The sequence below is a fragment of the Cibotium barometz genome, chromosome 6, assembly GCF_041138505.1.
Source record: "Cibotium barometz isolate CiBa-2024 chromosome 6, ASM4113850v1, whole genome shotgun sequence".
Taxonomy (NCBI): domain Eukaryota; kingdom Viridiplantae; phylum Streptophyta; class Polypodiopsida; order Cyatheales; family Cibotiaceae; genus Cibotium; species Cibotium barometz.
The window spans coordinates 48,627,069-48,646,486 of NC_141051.1; the positions used below are offsets into that span (position 1 = coordinate 48,627,069).

Sequence of the window (19,418 nt, forward strand, 5' to 3'; positions counted from 1 at the left end):
GTTTTACCTTCACCAATTGGTTGTAGCAAAACAATGAAGAGATGAATGCTAAAAACTATGTATGTAGAAAACGTAAGGTTTACTGATGGCTAAATGCTAAAAGTTGCTGCGTTTTGATGATGGATGCTAAAAGCACATGCGTGATGCTCCTAGTGGTTGAAGGATGAAATGCGGCTAAAAACGCTGAAGGCTGAAGTGCTATGGGTGCTGAATCTTCAATTGTTGATGCTCCTTAGGTTGAAGGCTCCAACGCTTGAGACTTGTTTGCTGAATTCTGATATGATATGAATGAATGGGCAAAGCATTCCTATTTATACTAGACTAAGGCTAGTCGGTTGGCACTAGATGCTGGCCGACTCAATATTAAATGCTACACGACTTGTAGATGATGGATAAATAGTATTACATGCTGGAAATTATGGAAAAAATGCCAAATAATCCTAATAAATATTCTAAGGCTGCTAGATGCTATTTCAAGGCTTCTGCAACTATATGCAATGGATGAAAGATATGCAATATGTAGAGTGCTTTCTAATGCAAACCCTAAAGTTTCTACTGACTCTACATGCATGAATGTGTCTCTTCAAGTGGGTTAAGGGACTTGGACTAACTGATGGACTGTCTGCTGAGAATGGCCTATGTAGCTCATGCCTAGCTTATCTTGGACTGAGGATTTTAATATCATCCTAAAAGGTACTAATATTGTACAATGTTGAATTGATGATGATCAGCTAGTTTGTCACCATGCACTACAGTGTAGAGTGCATGTGACATTCCCTCCTGCTTAGCATGGCGGCACGTTCATGGCTTCCAAGTAGTCTGCTACTAACAACTTGGAGTACTCTTGAAAGAACTCCTCGTCTAGCCATACGGCTTTGTGGGTACCTAGATCTCGGAACTTCGTATAGAATTGACGTATTCGTTGACTAGAACCATGCTTCCCAACGATGAAGAAGGATCTGACCAAGCTCGATGACTTCGGCTTCATCTACCACGTCTGGCTGCTGTTCATCTGAAACATTAAAAACCTGTAGTCCAACATATGGTTTTAGCCAAGAAACATGGGAAACATCATGCATCGTCCAACTGTTAGTAGGCAATTTCAACTTCATCTACCACGTCTGGCTGCTGTTCATTTGAAACATTAAAAACCTCTAGTCCAACATATGGTTTTAGCCAAGAAACATGGGAAACATCATGCATCGTCCAACTGTTAAGCAATTTCAACTTCATGGAGACGTCACTTAACTTTTTAATTATTGGGAAAGGTCCAAAATTATGGAATGAAAGCTTGGGATAGCGTTTGCCCACTTGTTTCAATCTTTGTTTCATGATGCACAGATAGACCCAATCCCCTTCCTTGAAGTGGACATCTTGTTTAGACTTATTGTCCTGTTTGCTATAAGCTTTCTATGCTTTGGTCAAGCGGTCCTTGATTGACTCAATGATTTCAAAAAATGATTCCGTGGTTTTATTAGCCTCTAGAGATGGAGACACCAATCTTATCAAAAGAGAAGAGAAATGGCGACCAAAGGCTGCTTCATATGGAGTCCGTCTGATGGATGAATGAGTATCCTTCAAGATAGCTTGGACCAATGGAAGATAATGTTTACATTTGGACTACTGGTTATGACAATATGACTTGAGAACATCAAAGGCCAACTAGTTATAAATTTCTGTTTGGCGGTCTGTTTGTGGACGGAATGCACTAGACAATTGTAACTTTGTTCCAAATTTATTGAATAATGCCCTCCAGAAATACAAGGTAAACTCGGAATCTCTATCTGATGTAATGGTGCTAGGCAAACCACAAATTGGGTACCAATGTTTGAGAAAAAGATGGGCTACGTCCTCGGCTATGGTCGTATTCTTGCATGGGATGAGCATGCAAAAATTACCTAAAGCAATCCACAATGGTAAAACACTAAGTGTTACGGGATCTAGTGGATGCTGGTAGAGGCCCTACAAAGTCCATAGATATGTCGATGAAAGGTCCGTCGGGGATAGGCAAAAGTTGAAGTAAACCAGCCTTCTTTGTATGTGGAACCTTTACTTTTTGACAAATCTTATAGGCTTGAACATGTGAGTATGCATCACGCCTCATTTTAGGCCAATGAAAGGACCGTTCTAATTTCTCAAGGGTATTGTTGAGACCTCTATGTCCTCCAACTAAGGAGTCATGGGCATCATGGAGAAGAGCTAATCACTTTTTCCGAATGACACAGAGGCGGTTCTTGAAGAACAACCAACCATTCTGTACTAAATAATGTCTAGGCTCAGAAGAAGTGAGGACCAAATTATACTAAGTACCAAACTCAAGGGAGTCGACATATTGGTCTTTCATGCTATCTAAGTCCTTTCATAGGATTTCGAGAATGGTAGACTCATGGACTGCATGGATGCTAGCCTTTCGACTAAGAGCATCTGCTATTGGGTTATGTTTACCAGGGATGTACTCAATCATTCCCCCAAACTGTTGGAAGAGTTGACTCCACCTAGCTTGCTGATCACTCCACTCGGCACTTGGCATGGTTTGAAGCGAATCCGGCTTGGAGGAGCCCAAATAATTATCTTTCTAGCTAACCCTCCTCTAAAGTCTTGGAAAGACGATAGGGAAACCTACTAGGAGGTTCTAATCCAGGAACCAAGTCAATATGATGGTCCTTAGGACGGGATGGAGGGAGACTAGGCGGAAGATCGTCTCTAAGCATAATGTCCTGATGTCTAGACAGGAGGTCTGCTAATTGTGGGATGAAAGATGAGATAGATGCTACTGATGAGGTAGAGGCTGTTTGAGCACGAACATAAAGGAGTGCTCCTTCCGCTCCCTTGCAGATAGCTCATCAGGCCTAGAGATGCGAAATCAATGGGATGTCGAGAATGCTTCTATCCCCACCACGAATCATGATGACGGGCTCAGGAAAACCTTTACAGATAGTAAAAGTGTCATGTCCCCAATCGGGAATAGGCTCATATTGGAAAAACCAATGGATTCCTAAGATCATGTCACACCCCCCCAAAAGAGGCGAGACAATGAAATCGCGTTGGAATGAGGCCTTCTCAACTTCAAAGGCAAACTGATGTGCCTTCTGAGATATGTGGGTGCGGAGATCAAGTGTGAATCCGTCCACATCCAGATGATATGGTACTAATGTGTAGCTCATTTTGTTAGCCAACTCGGGAGAGATGGTGTCTTCAGAACTGCCCATGTTAAATAGGACTATAAACTGTCGGCCCTTGGCAGATCCATAAGCTTGGATGAGGCTTTTTTGTACAGTATCTCTCTCACCCTCCTGCTTAGCATCAAATACCATGGATGGCATAGGATGCATAGAAGGTAAAATCTGAATCGCATTGGTGGTAATAGGCGGGGCTGGAGGAGCTAGAGATGTTGTGGCAACTGTGGCAGAAGGGGCTTTAGCGGCTTGTTTCGCTTGCCATTTGTGGTAATCCTTCTTACCATGCCCTATCATGTGCCATAAAAAACATATGTTTTCTAATTGGTATTTCTTTTGCTCCTCTAGAGATGTTTTCTAGAGGAGCTAGAGATGTTGTGGCAACTGTGGCAGAAGGGGCTTTAGCGGCTTGTTTCGCTTGCCATTTGTGGCAATCCTTCTTACCATGCCCTATCATGTGCCATAAAAAACATATGTTTTCTAATTGGTATTTCTTTTGCTCCTCTAGAGGAAGATGACCTCTAGTAATGCCTTTCTTAGCCTTTTCATTGAGGGTATTCTTAGGCTTGATTCTTTATCCTTCTTACCCCCTAAATTGGAGCTACTACTGTCGTCCTTCTTGGCATCTTTATAAGATACATTACCTTTCCCTCGCTGTGTAGTGCAGATTGCTACTGCTGGGGTTTTTTACTGGACTGGGATGACTACTTAGGCTTGCCTCCGTTCATCTTCATTTCCTCATTTTGAGCGAGAGTCAAAACCCGGTCATATGTACTGGGTTCAAAGTTGCGAACTATGAGCCGAATGTTGGGATGCAATCCACGAATGAATTGCTCCATCTTGGCGTGCACCGCAGATAGCCCTAACTACTGTGCTAAAGTAATAACCTTTCTGGAAAACTAAAGCACTAGAGACCCGTTCTGTCTGAGTCCATAGAACTCATCTGCCATATCAATCATATACTGGGGCGTGAGAAATCTGGTCTTGAGGTCATGAACAAACATATCCCAGCTAAAAGTTGTGACACTTGTGGTCGAGTCTATATGAAGATTAGACCAATGCTGCCACCAAGGGACTGCCTCACCTCTGAGGTGGGGAGCCGCTATGTGGACTCTATCCTGAGGATCTGTGATCCTAGCTAATGGAAAATGAGCAGTAAATTGATGAATAAACTGTTTAACTAGTAAATGATCACACTCACCATCATACTTACTAAAATTTGGTTGACTTTGAATGACGATAGTTGATGCTGCAGACTGCTGGCTTGTGGCACTTGAGGCTAGGGAAGCTGAGAGGTGCTGGTATCTAAGATGCATGCCCTTCTTTTCCCTTTGGTGCTTGAGTAACATACGTTCTTGATCGAGCTCTTGTTGGTGCTCCCGAGCGGCTAGTTCAGCTTGATGTTGGTCTTCTTCAATCGTGCATTGGGCTTCCTCATAGTCTCGTCTATCTTCTTTTTCTTGTTGTTTTCTCGTCTATCTGTTTTTTCTTATTGTTTTCTTACTTCTGCTTCTGCTTTTTCTTCTCTCAGTCTGGCCTCGTCTTCTTTCTTTGTTGTGGGAGATGTAGTCAAGGGTTGCTAGTGGGTGGAGGAGGACGTGATGCTGTTGCCTCTCCAAGAGTTGGAGATGCTCCATGAGAAGCTGGTTCTGAGCTCTGAGTAGAGCTATGGTGTCTACTATAGTCGAAAGATCAAGGTCTCCTTTGGGGCTGATGGGTACTCTCCTCTGTAGACATGATGCTGAAGTCAGTGGTGGTCATTCCGGAATGCAATCTGGCCATCCACAAGGATGCCCTCAAGCTAGGATACGGTGTGTGTGGACAAGCTTTATCTAATACCAATGTAACATGCAATGGAAGTATTCGTAAAATTAAGGATCCTATCACACAAATGCTCACACCCTCTTCTGTATCATGAGTTTCGCGAGTTTAGCAATCCACTTTAAGACTTCAAACTTTAAGAGATTTGAGAGAGAGAGACAGACGGAAACTGTACACCATATGGGGTCTCGAATTACACTCTGAAGGGCCCCCTATCCAGTTACTGGAATAGTATTTGCTTTATTATCTTTGAAGAGAATGGCGGTGGATTGCCGATAAGCCAAATGCAAGATCTCGAAAGACCAAGAGTCAGGCTGGACTGTACACGGCTGTAGAAGCACCAATGATGTCCAATCTCAAGCCTATGTACTCTTCCCAATGGAATGAGGAAGGGATGCAAATTTGAGGCTGAGATAGGGGCTATTTGGGACTGTTCTAGGAGGCTATGTATGAATGTTGTAAATGAATATGAATGCTACATTTTACCTTTACCAATCGGCTGTAGCAAAATGATGAAGAGATGAATGTTGAAAACTGTGTGTATGCAGAAAATGCAAGGTTTACTGATGGGGCTGAATGCTGAAAGCTGTTGTGTTTTGATGATGGATGCTGTAAGCACATGCACTGATGCTCCTGGCTAAAGGATGAAACGCTGGCTGAAAACGCTGAAGGCTGAAGTGCTATGGGTGCTGAATCTTCAATCGTTGATGCTCCTTAGACTGAAGGCTCCAACGCTTGAGACTTGTTTACTGAATTCTGATATGATATGAATGAATGAGCAAAGCATTCCTATTTATACTACACTAGATGCTGGCCGACTGAATATTAAATGCTACATGACTTGTAGATGATGGATAAATAGTATTAAATGCTAGAAATTATGGAAAAATGCCAAATAAATCCTAATAAATATTCTAAGACTGCCAGATGCTATTTCAAGGCTTCTACAATGAACTATATGCAATATGCATAGTGCTTTCTAATGCAAACCCTAAGGTTTCTACTGACTCTACATACATGAATGTGTCTCTTCAAGTGGGTTAAGGGACTTGGACTGATTGGACTGACTATCTAAGGTTGAGAATGACCTACATAGCTCATGCCTGACTTATCTTGGACCGAGGATTATAATGGGGTCATAGTGTACGACAAATATCATCATAAAAGGTACTAATACTGTACAATGTTGCACTGATGATGATGAGCTAGTTTGTCACCATGCACTATAGTGCAGAGTGCATGTGTCATTCAGTTGGATATAGTGATCCAAATCTTCTTCCCTTGCCATCTGTACCTCCTGTAAATCTAGCAACCTTTCTTCATACTTATCTATGTCCCTCTTCTGATGTTTCAATAGAAACTGCAAGCTAGGGATCTCTACTTCAATGGGCATCAGGGCTTCTTTCCCAAAAACCAAGTGGTATGGAGAAAATTCTGTTGTTGTTCTGATGGTTGTCCTGTAAGCCCATAAAGTTGAGGAAACAAGTAAGTCCCACTGCTTGGGATGCTCTTCAAGGCACTTTGTCAGCATGGTACACAATTCCCCATTACATCTCTCAACCAGCCCATTACATAGAGGGTAGTAAAGGAGTTGAAAACCTGTGTGTGATATGCAATTTTTGCATAAGCTCTTATACAATCTAACCTCTCAAACCAGGTCCTTGATGTATTAACAACTCGGTCATACCAAACCTTGCAAAAATATCTTAAAAAATAAACCTGGCCACTTCCTTAATAGAAATATTCTTTACACACCTTGCCTCTGGTTAAATAATGTACACCTGTTAAGACATAATGGTTCCCTCTTGCAGTGGGCGAGTAGAGGTCCAATTGCATGCAGGCCCCACTTCTCAAAGGCTCCATATTAAATAATGGTTTTCCTTAACTCATGGTGAAACACTCTCCTTCCTTGCTTTTGACATGGCTCATGGCTTTTGCACCAGTGGTAAACATCCTTCCTCATACTTGGCCATACATAGCCTTGAATCATAATCTTCCTCAGAGTTAACTTCAAAACAAAGTGTCCACCACAGACCCCCTCATAAGATGAAGCCATTATGGAAAAAATGTCTTCTGTAATTGGAACCCTTCTTATGATTAAATACTTTCCCTTCATGTAAAGTTGATCATTCACAACACTATACTACAAGGCTCCTCTTATGAAACCATATCTCTGTTTCTTTTATAAACTTGAAGGTACCAAACTAGTATACAGAAACTCTTCCCCTTCATGTAAACTCTCCCTTCCAATATAGCTAGGGTGGTGGGCCACAGTCATGACACATGCAATATAGCTAGGGTGGTGGGCCACAGTCATGACAAATACATCCACATCCTTGCCTAATCCCCCCCCTTGCTAATGTGTTTGCAGCTTGGTTTTGTGCTCTTTTAACATGTTGAATTTGGACCTCTTCAAATCTGTGCATCATTCTTCTAATCTAAAAGCACCATCCCTTCAATTTGGGACTCTTAGTCTTCCATACATTTTGAAGTTGTCTAATGACTAGTAAACTATCCCCTTTAATAACCAGTCTGTTAAAATCTCTCTTCAAACATTGTTGGAGTCCATACTCTAAGGTGGCATACTCAGTTTCATGGGTGGTCTACACTTGTAACTTGTTCCCTTCTTGATATATGATTGTACCTTTTGGATCCAATATAACAACCCCACCACTGGCTACCCCTAAGCTCCTTTTGAAAGCTCCATCAATGAATAAAGTAAACGCATTGGACATATCTTCTTCAGGGTTTTGCCACTTAGATACCTTCTTCTTCATCACTGTTTCCTCTCTCAATACCAAAGGATTTTTCTTGTATGTTAAAATATCTACCAAATTGGCCATGGTATTATCCTCCACTATGCAGGTAAATTGGAACTCCTGCAACTCAACTAACCATTTAGACAATCTCTTTGATGGAAGATCATATTGAATCAAATGGGGAAGTAAAGAGTAATGAGTTAATATGGCAGTAAGTATGCCCTCAACTTCCTTAAGGCAAACACCACAACCACCATCACAATTTCTACTTCAAAATAAGTTCTTTCTCCACCTATCTTTGTCCTATTGTAACAATTCTGGCCTCATGAAGGAATGCTCTTTGCCTTGCTGTAACAATACTACACCTATGGCATCTTCTCCCACACTAGGATTTACAAAGAATTCTCTACTCTAGTGAGGGGGCATGACAACTGGCAGAGTGCTCAGAATCTCCTTAACCTATAGAAAGGCTTCTTCTTCTTTGTCTTGCCACCCAAAGGGATCTCTTTGGGCTGCTTGCTGCAGTGGGTATAATGCTTGAGAAAGAAGATTAATAAACCTAGCCAGATATCTGACTTTATGTGTGAATGTCATTAATACCTTTACATTATAGGGTAGCTCCAATAGAAGCAAAGCTTCAATGTTTGCAAGGTCTGCCTTAATTCCATTCTTCGAAACCACATTTCCAAGTAGTGTGACCTTGGAATGAGCCAAATGGCCCTTGTCAGGGTTCAGCTGTCCACCTAAATCATCCAGCCTTTTTAGAGCCATTCTTAGCTTCTCATAGTGAACCAATCTACCAATATATATACAGAAATCATCAATGAATACTCTCATCAAGGACCCCAAATAAGGCTCAAATACAAAGTTCATGAATCTCTGGAAAGAAGCAGGTGCATTAGTGAGCCTAAAGGGCATTACCTTGTATGCAAAGCACCCCCATGGTGTGATGAAGGTAGTCTTCTTCTGATCCTCTCGAGCAATTGAAACTTGGAAATAGCCATAATAACCATCACTGACACTATACCTTTCATGCCCAGCTACGCTATCTAAGATTTCATGTTCGAAAGGCAATGGATAGTGACCCCTCTTGGTCACAGAATTTAAACGTTTAAAGTCTACACACTCTCCACTTTCCATTCTTCTTGTTGGGAGTTATCACTACTGGAGAAGCCCACTCTAAATTGTCAACTCGAAAGATGAAGCCTTTCAACAACTTATTCACCTCTTTGCTCAATACCTGCTATGCACTATCCCCAATATTCTCAATATTTGCACCACTTTCTTAGCTTCAGGCTTCAGTTGATCTCATGTTGCACAACTGACACCCCCTAACTTGAGTAGTATAAGAAGAGATAAAGAGATCTGGAAACTGATGCAACATTGTCAAGTATTCTTCCTCTCAAATACTGTCAGATCTTTAGCAAGAATCTTCTGTACAACTTCCTCTTTGGCTGACTACTCTACATCCTCAGCTTCCACCTTTTCCTTTCTTCTGTACACAACTATAAAGACATGCACAAGAGGTCAGTATCTGGTTCTAGCAATGAAACTTATTTTTCAATCATCCTCTGATCTCTCCTCTTTCGTGTCCTAATCCTCTATATCAGAACCATCTGTGGAATTGGTCTCTGCATCTTCATCTTCATCCTCTGAATAATTCTCTGGGTTTACTTCTCTCCCCTCAGCCATGTCATATTTGATTTGTTTTTTAACAGGCTGATCTAGACCCAAGATCAGGTGTTCCCTCCACCAATCCTGACCTACTTTCATGGGAATCAATTATGGTCTTTCCAAAATCAAAGGGTGGGTCTCTGTCTTTGCAGGCATGACATGCACATCCAACTCAACTTTGAACCCAAGGATGGTCACTTGTAACTTCCTTATTACTTCCAGACAAGTGACCTTAGAACTATTGGCCATTCTTACTTTGAACTCTGATGGTGCAGTCACTCTAAGTCTTAAGGCCTCCATAGTCTATTGAGTCATGACACAAACTTGAGCACCACCATCAAAGTACACTTTCGGAACTTTAAACTTATGTACCCATGCTTCCATCATAGGCAAATAGTTTGTGGTCAGATAACATCAAATCCCTATCTTAAAACCCTTTAGAACTATACAGTTGTTGTCAACTGACCTCTATCTGACACCTCGTCTAACTGATCTAGACTAGGTAGATTATACCTGTCCTCTCCTTTCAAAATTGGATGGTCTCCCCAGTCCAAAACTGATCCTAAAATGTCCTCTCTAATCCTCTAGCATCCACGACATAACCAGACTCCAAAGGCCTCCCTGGATCCTCTCTCGACCTTCTTTTTCCAACTACCTTCTGACTAGACTTTGACTAGTTCTGTCTCAAAATTCTACCTCAGATATCCCCAACTTTTCCCTAGTGAAAAGACTATCCTCCAGGATCCTCAACTTTCCTCCAACGTCCCAGCTGACTCTACAAACACAATCTCAGGATCCTCCTCCTGAAACCTTCACTGACCCTGTTGATTCTCTCCTAACCTTCTCTGATTATCTCCTCTGAAACCTATCTCAGCAATCAAACACAAAACTTGCTGATATAGAACCCTTCACTAAAATATAGGACTCCTTCAAATGTCTGTAGTTTTCTCCTAGCTCTCAAACAACACCAATATAGAAGAGATGACACCTCACCAACACTATGTTGGCCAGAGCTGATTCCTAGCTGCCTCAAATATGATGGTATCCAACAAACAACTAACCTAATGCAACTGATTCAAGAAATCTCTCAGGCTAGAGCAGCAGACAGCAGGAGGCTACCTCCACCACCAACCTACAGTTGGGGGGGTAGCCTCCACAGACAGGACTCTTTGCACCCATGTCTACCCAAACATTGCAAGCATAGGAAAGTTTTCAAGACACCATTAAGATAGAATGGGTGCAGGGAGTCCTACATTTCAACGATGCATAAATGATGGGATGAAAGAAAATGGTGATGCTACAATCCATCATCAAAGAGAAGGATGCTACCTTGTAGATGGTGGATGAGTTAGCAAGAGCCCCTACAGGAGGAGTTGCGCATGAGAAAGGTGGAAGCAAGCCGACTGGATGAAATGCAGAAGCAGATCAAGGAACTCTAGCACACCAATAAAGAAATGAAGAAGGAGATGGAGGAAATGAAAGAGAAGATGGCCAAGAAAGACCAGGAGACTGTGCAGATGGAAGAAGAGTATGGTAGGCCATAGAAAACCAAGCTATAATGGAAGGAAAAGTCACCCTGATCTACAAAGAGCATATCAAAATCATAAGGGATTTCCATGATAGGGCTGACAGAGATAAAGTGGAGCTGACAAATTGGAAATTCTGGACATAGAAGAATCCCGAGGTGTACAAGCTAGACGCGGAAAGAATGGAGCAATGGGAAGGTCATGTGGTGGATGACCTTAAGGAGGTGTGGAGAGCTTATCTAGAAAAGCTAACAAGATTAATGCAAGCACCCACACTTTCTTGCAAACACTTAGCTCCCTCCACTAGTCATAATAGAGGGTCCAAAAATCCAGATCCGGTCCCAATAGCAGGCCCAGACCCAACAAAGGCCTTGGAAGCACTAACCACCAATGGAGGAGACACTACTAGCAGTGAAGAGAAGCTGCACAAGAAAAACGAGCAACTGCAGGGCAAGAAATTAAAACCTGCAAAAAGAGATTTGCCGCTTTGAAAGGAGAAGAAAAAAAGCTGTCCGCGCAATCTGAAGGGAAGGGGAAAGAGCATGTTCTATGGACCGGATTAACAATGGATCTCATCCCTAAAAATGAATTAAAGGAGAATGCATGGGCAACCATGAAGAAACTGGAAGAGAAAGCAAATGATGAGGCCGCTCTTAGAGTGAAGATAGAAGAGCTGGAGGCATTAATTGAAGAATTCAAAGAATAGCAAAAACAAGATTGCAAGACTATCAAGGCAATGAAAAAGGAAGTGGAGGCATCTACACCCGCAAGAGTGACCAGGGGCAAAGGTGGAAAGATGAGCTTAAAGGAGCTGAGCATCGCTTTGATGAAAGTTAATACTGACCTCAACAAAAAAGTAGATCAGATGGAGGCTATGAAGAAAACCCATGCTGAGGAAGTGCAATCCAAGGAACAAATGCTTCAAGACTTCCAAATCTGGTCCAAAAGAGAAAAGAGGTCAAGGGAGAACATGCAACAAAAACCGCAAGAAGAAATGGGCCAAAAAAGCCTAAGTGTCTGGAAGGAGACCTCCCTTAGATGTATGCAAAATCTGGTCCCTGACGGCACAACAAGCGGGTGCCGGATGACATTGCGAAATTCATGAGCCAGTTAGAAGTGCCTAAGGTGGCGGGTCAGGGCCACGGGTCAGGGCCACAGCAGCTCCCAGGCAGCAGCGGCAGTGACTAGATAAGACCAAAGCCCCTCCCCCAGATCTAGAGCGGTGCGGGCAAGCAATGGGCTCTTATGACTTGTGGATCTGGGTGAGGAGGCAATGGCTCACTCAAAGAGCAATACTCCTAGTTTCCCTCACCAGCGGAGTTACCTAGCAGAGAAAAGGCATACCTGACATGGCCATAGATACAATGAAAATGGCTAAGGCAAAGTACCTAGAGGCACATCACATAGATGTGCAATTCAGATGGGTAGATGAAAGGACAGGGTTGGGGCATGCATGGGGGAGCAACAAGAAAAGGTCCTATGAGCCAAGATATGCTCAAGATCACTCAATCAAGTTTGTATTAGGGGGCATCACAATAGAAGCAGAACCGGAAAGAAGGCGGATGGAACAGGAACTCCCAAAGCTTAAACAGATAGGTAGCTCAACGTGCTAGCATTGGCTTATCACATTGGGAACAATTATATTAGTCACTGCTCTTGTGGAGTCGACTAGGTGATCTAAAACCACGTTAAGTACCAGGTCTTGACTAGACATCGACATATCTATATACACATATATCTTTACATATAAAAATATATACATATATATGTATATCAACTATGTCATCCATTTTCATTTTCTGGGGCTACATAGGAGCCACGCTTGATTGGATCTCTCTCAAAAATAGACAATTATCTTATCCATCTTTGTTTGTGGTAGGACTGCATAAGAGCCGCACTTCGTTGATCTCCCTATAGAGTTCTATTTCTACATATAGCACTATATGTGAGTTTTTAAGGATAGATTCATTATGAGACCTAGACATCTTTCGAGGCACACGTTGAAGCGCCAAGGAAGACCCGCCGCCTCTATAACCTCGTCCCAACACTCCACCGTGAAGATCTCTCCCAGCTAACACCCAACAACCCCGCAAAAACAAAACATGAACTCATCCTAATCCAATCCCACGAGTATCAAGACATCTCATCCACAACAAAACACACCACGAGGTCTCCAAACAAGTTGACAAATGATAGACCATGATAGGAAGACAATGGAGATTGGTGCAGCACCAGATTTCATTAGACTTGGATGGACTTCTTATATGAGGTGAGCTCTTTATATTTAACATCCCATGTGCTTATACCACTACATACAGTCACCAGACAACAATCCGGTGTCTCACAACAAAAACCAATGAATGGTCTTTCTCAAAGAGTCTATGGAGCAGTCGTTGCATTTTTGTCACCCTCTGTAAACACTCCTGCAAACCAACAGCAGTCTTCCAGAGAGAACAGCCTGAAACCCACAACTTGACGAATTCTGGAAGCAACCTGCTTGTGAATGCCCAGGCCTTCATACACTGACAACATGACCACCATCTCATGCAGCTGGTCTCTCTATCTTCTCGGGTGACAACAGCAATAGACATCCAACGCCCTACCAAATGACTCCCCCTCACACCTCTTGCCCTTGTTTCCTTTATTCACCAACATTTGGCAGCCGCCTACCATGCAGAGTTTCCAACCACTTTCCCGGCCACACCAGTCATGCAATAGAAAGTCTAATGTTGTTACCTCAATCTTCTCTAGTTTTGATAAATTCTAGCAAAAACCTCAATTTTCTCACATGTGAGCATGAGCATGAGCATGAGCATCAGCATGAGCATGAGCATGTGCATGAGCATGTGGATAGAGAGAAAAACAAGAGCGAGAGAGAAAAGTCAACGGTGAAAAAAGACAATATCACACAACTTAATCTCACTATCATCGACTAGAGTTGAAGAATGTAAGATAACCTCAAGATTATGGATCATGTGTTTTGTGTCCTTCCAATGGATTATTGATGTCTTTTAAGATTTCACATACACTGAAAGAAACATAAACATGAAATCATGAGATATAATAGTAAAAGAGAAACATTCAATTGTAAGATCACATGAGTGAAGACTCTAGAAGAGCACGTCATTTAAACAATATTTTGTGACCATAAAAAATAAATCTCCAATAAAAGAAATCCAAACATATCAATGTAATATTAAATTAAATGATGTGATTGGCATAAAAAAGAGTACAAATTAACTCCCTTTTTCTCATATTTGTGTATGAAAACAAAAACATTGTATCTTTTTGAAGGTTTTCTTGAAAAAAGAAAAAAGAAAAAATGAGTGAAAATGAAAGAAAGAGCATTAGAATGAAAACAAATTACTATCATAATAAAACTTTTGAGCATGTTCTCTAATATGGAGAAAGAACAGTTAGGGATTGATTTCAGATAATTTGTCCCTCTACCCACATGACACTACATAGAAGAGATAAACTATAAGAAAGAGATGGAGGAAATGCATTGTCATTATGATCTATTCTTATTGTTTCTCTTAGGGATAGAAAGAACCCAAGAATTTCAAAGGTCTTCTTTTGCAACATAGAGAAAAATAGCCAGCTATTACATATTGTCTATTTTTTATTATACCATGAATAAGTCATTTTATAAACATAAAAAGTTTAATTTTGAGCTCATGCTTTTAATCCAATTTTTCTAATTAAAACTTCTATTTTAGTAAAAACATGCCCCTCAAGTAAAGAAAAACTGCAAAGAACAAAAAATAAAAGAAATCATATTATAAATAATCAAAAGATCTAGATTTATTAATAAATTACTTATGGATTAGGAAGGAAATTTAATTAGATAAATAATTCTTTGAAAAGCAAATGTAAACCATCACATTGTTACACATGGAATGGGATCATTGTATTCTTCTCAAAACTCAAGTCTTTAAAAGATTATAATTGGTTGTATAAGATAATAATATTAATCTCTTTCTTAATATAGTGCAATATGTTTTGTAAATATTGTACCAATGTTTAGCTTACTATACATGCCTTATAAGTATGGACATAGAATATTCACATCTATAGTATAGGTGTCTATTAATGATCAGTTTGAGGGCATCATTCAATAGATATTACACTTTAAATAGCAATCATGTATCATAAGTCGAGGGTTGTATATTAACATTAAAAAAATGTGATGTGTATATAAATTCACTATAAAAACTGCATTAGAAGGTGGATCCCAATTATTGGCACTCTATAAAAACTACATCAAAAGGTGGAACCCAATTTTTGTGCTTTAAAAGGCATCCTACTTTTTGTGAATGTAATTAAAATAGTGATATATTTCCTCCTTAATATGTATTTTTAATAAAAGGTTATAAGTTGATATTTGGACTTCATTAAATACGATGTTGCGTGAGTGAAGATCATAAAACCAAAGGGTTGAACTAGAAGCACACTTGGATTTGCCTTGAGCTTCACTTGGTATCAATTACACATTTTGACTTCTCATTGCAATTAAACAAATTATGATAATCTAATTTGGAAAACAATGTGCATATCCATTGAGAGAATTTCTAGAACCCATACTACTACAAGACTTCTTCATTGTTAACACCCTTCATTCATGCTCTTTTATGCTTTATTATTTTTTACACATATTAAGAGTGAAATCTCATTAGCTGAAGCATCTAAAACTGATTTGGGTTAAGCCATGCTATCTTGAAGAAATAATATATGATTGTAGAATATTAGATGCATAATTGAACTTTTTCCAAGAGCAATCTTTTGTATTCAAGAACATTAACCTCTTACCCTTTCTACCATGTCGCACACACATTTCTCTCCTTTGTTATCTTTTAGAGCTTTTTGTGGATGTGAGTCTCTGCTGAAAAGTTCTCACATCTTAATAAAAGATAATGATTCTTTATTGAATTTAAATAGTACACACGTAAATAGTTTAAGACTCACATATGTTACCAAATAGATATTAAATGTATAATCTATAACTTCTCTTTCAACATCACCCAAGGTATTTCACTTTAATCATTTTTTGCAATTAAAAGTTCAATCACAATTAAAGTCACATAGTTTTTCTTATAAAATGCTTTACTTTCCTTTTTAAACATAAATTTAATAAACTTCACTTAGCAAATAGATATTAAATGTATAATCTACAACTTCTCTTTCAACATCACCCAAGGTATTTCACTTTAATCACTTTTTGCAATTAAAGGTTCAATCACAATTAAAGTCACATAAGTTTTTCTTATAAAATTCTTTACTTTCCTTTTTAAACATGAAATTTAATAAACTTCACTTAGCTTTTTCTCTTATAACTTAAAGAGAGAACTTGTTCATGAAAGATTTAGGCAACTTGGAATCGAAATGTGTTACTAAGGTGATACAAATGCAAGTACCTCATCGATATTTGTAACTTTTCTTTCCAATTTATCTCTATTCAAGACTCAACTTATAAGTTTAATACTCCGAAATGTTTTCAATCTTGTCCATCAAATCGATGTGTCACATGTTGAAAGAGAGTTACAACACTTGAGAAAGGAGAATGTGACATTTAAAGAATAAAAGGATAATTGAAGACAAATTTACTTTACTTGTTGATAATTAAAAGGATAATTGAAGATTATGTCATTTGATAAAAGGAGAAGGACAACAAAGGAAAGTATGACACAAGAGGTTACACCTGTCGATGAAAGAAGATGAGTATATTCAACAATGTAAGTTCTATACTCTGAAATGTTTTCAATCTTGTCCATCAAATTGGTGTGCCACATGTTGAAAGAGAGTTACAACACTTGAGAAAGGAGAATGTGACACTTAAAGAATAAAAGGATAATTGAAGACAAATTTACTCTACTTGTTGATAATTAAAAGGATAATTGAAGATTATGTCATTTGCTAGAAGGAGAAGGACAACAAAGGAAAGTATGACACAAGAGGTTACACCTGTCGATGAAAGAAGATTAGTATATTCAACAATGTAAGTTTTAAAAAGATTCTTTTTAATTTCTCTTTTAAATGTTAAAACAAAGTTTTAAAACCAAAAAAACTTATTCTTTTAGTTTTTTAATTAACACTAATACTATACTTATCAATCATTTGTTGAATTATTATAGTGAATCTACCCACCAAGGCATATCTAGCCCAAGCATATTTAAATAGGTATGCCTTGGTGGCGTACTAGATTCCATACATGTACTCCACCATAAAATAAATGAGCTTTTTTTACTATAAAATTGGTTTGGATAAATACTCATTTGCAATGTACTTTACATGTTTTGACTTTTTAGTTATGCAACAATGAGGTTAAGAATCATATGCTAGTTAAGAAGTCTACATGGTATCTAATTTGCATATGCTATTGAAGACTCGGATTAAATTAACTGGATACTATCCAAGATCATGGCTGCAAGACATCCTTTATCAAGGATTGTTAAAGGATAGGGATTTGTGCGCGCATGCACACACACACACACACACACACACACACAAACACACACAGACACACAGACACACAAAACACTCTTATTTGAGCCTACAATATTGCCTATACATTTTAACCTTCAATTCAAGCCTCTCTAGGTGCGTGCTACTATTGACATACAAGTTAGGTATAGTTTTCTTTTCCATTAATAATCCCTCAAATAACTTATATTTTCTCCTCCTAGTTTTGCCTACAAAAAATAATTAAACATTTCTATATTATTAAAGGCATTTAACGTAATAAAAGAAAGACATGCACAAAGAACTACCAATAAAGAGCATTCTTTATTGGTTAGCAACAAATCACTTCATTCATGCACAAAGAACTACGAATAAAGAGCACTCTTTCTCAACAAAGAGGCTCATTGAAAAAGGAGAGGGGGAGGGGGGGGGGTTTTTTTTTTTGGGGAGAGAGAGAGAGAGAGTCCCGAGGGAGGGAGAAAGGGGGGGGGACGAAGAGAGAGAAGGGGGGGACAAAGAGAGAGAGAGAGAGAGAGGGAGGGAGGGAGAAAGGGGGGAGGGGGGGGGATTGGAATACTTAGCTCACAACAAACTAGAGAGAAAAAGGAAAAAAAGGTATTGAATGCACCCAATAAGCTAGCTACTCATGAGCAACATACATGATACTTCATATATCTTTTCCTTAGATAGGCAAGGTACACATGACCTTACAATTTCTAACTCCCCCTCCATTATGTTGTGAGTACTCTCATTTTCTACTTTCTAAATCTAATATTTCTCCAGTTTTTTACTATCATACGATGAGGCAATGAGCTCACCAAGGTTGAAAGACGAGTCTTGATTTGGATATACACGTAGAAGGTGGTCAAACTTGATCTTTACAACAAATCTCAAAGCGAAGGTTGAGAGACATGTGTTGATTTGGTAGAGGGTTTGATCTTTACAACAAATCTCAAAGCGTAGAAGGGTAACGACCGGTAGAATTTGCATCGACCGAATGAGTGCCATTTTAAGCCCACACAGCCATGTATCCAACCTTAGCATCATGCAAAGGCAAATGGTAAACCGTTTAATGGTTTAGTTGAAAGTACTGCATACATAGTATATGGTTGAAGCAGCGAACAGACCACATCAATCAAATGCTAATGCAGATCCACGATAAAAACACACACACACACACACACGCACACTGTTAAGCGGCAGATGTACACTGTGCGGAGGCCTACCTGGGCCTGGCAAATTCGGCGAGAGGAGAAGACGATGACCGCCAGAAGGCGCCGGCTAGAGCTCGTAGGCCTTCTTCTTGTTGAGGAGGCCGCTTGGCGGGGTTCTGGAAGCGCCGGAAGGTCATGCCGCCATGGCTGGCTCTATAATATGAGCTGTTCGTGGTTCTCGCTTCGCACTCACCAAAACAGGAAGGGTTTGGGCACCTCAAAGGGCCCTTGCGGCTGGAGCGAGAGCCAGCAAAGAAGCGCCTCTCCTGCCCCTCTCTCTCTCTCTCTCTCTCACACACACACTCGCGTTCGTAGAGAAAGGCTGGTAGATAAGCTATCGCACGTACACGTCTGAGGGCCACCCTCTTCACATGGACCGACCCTGACCGTCCGATATTTTCAGAAAGATTCGGTCGATCAGTGACCGTTCTCGATATTTTCAAAAAGCTTCCTAAAATAAGGACCTTTACACACGAATGCATGAAATTATATGAGCGGTTCGTCATATATTTTGAAATTTAGAGGTCAGTGCTGAAATTTGAAGCCTTCAAGGGGTATCAAAGCCCTTCAAACCTTCTGTAGAAAACAACGTTGCCAAAGAAGGCCATGGAAGGCTTGCTGGCACCTGCTCTAGCTAAGGGAACCAATGCCAACACCTCATGTTTATAACTCTCAAATCTGTTTTTTTTTTAGATGACTCGAATTGAACACCATAGCAAACACACACTACCTACTACTACATGCCTCATGGTATCGTTCGAGGAGATGTGATCCCACGACCTCAAGGAG

General features: G+C 40.0%; 1 protein-coding gene across 15 annotated transcripts in view; it reads right to left on the reverse strand.

Annotated features, from left to right (window-relative positions):
* Nucleotides 1-18,954, reverse strand: part of LOC147637821 (uncharacterized) — a 125,156-nt gene extending 106,202 nt beyond the window's left edge. For 10 of the 15 annotated variants that reach the window (XM_086799663.1, XM_086799662.1, XM_086799660.1 and 7 more), the window contains exons 1-2: nt 18,642-18,944; nt 13,914-13,984 (exon numbers count right to left, since the gene is read on the reverse strand). In XM_086799663.1, the coding sequence (XP_086655789.1) occupies nt 13,921-13,984; nt 18,642-18,766 (189 nt within the window). In that variant the 5' untranslated portion in view covers nt 18,767-18,944 and the 3' untranslated portion in view covers nt 13,914-13,920. The other 5 variants (XM_086799657.1, XM_086799664.1, XM_086799656.1 and 2 more) reach the window with 5 other exon arrangements.
* Between the last annotated feature and the right edge of the window lie 464 nt (nt 18,955-19,418).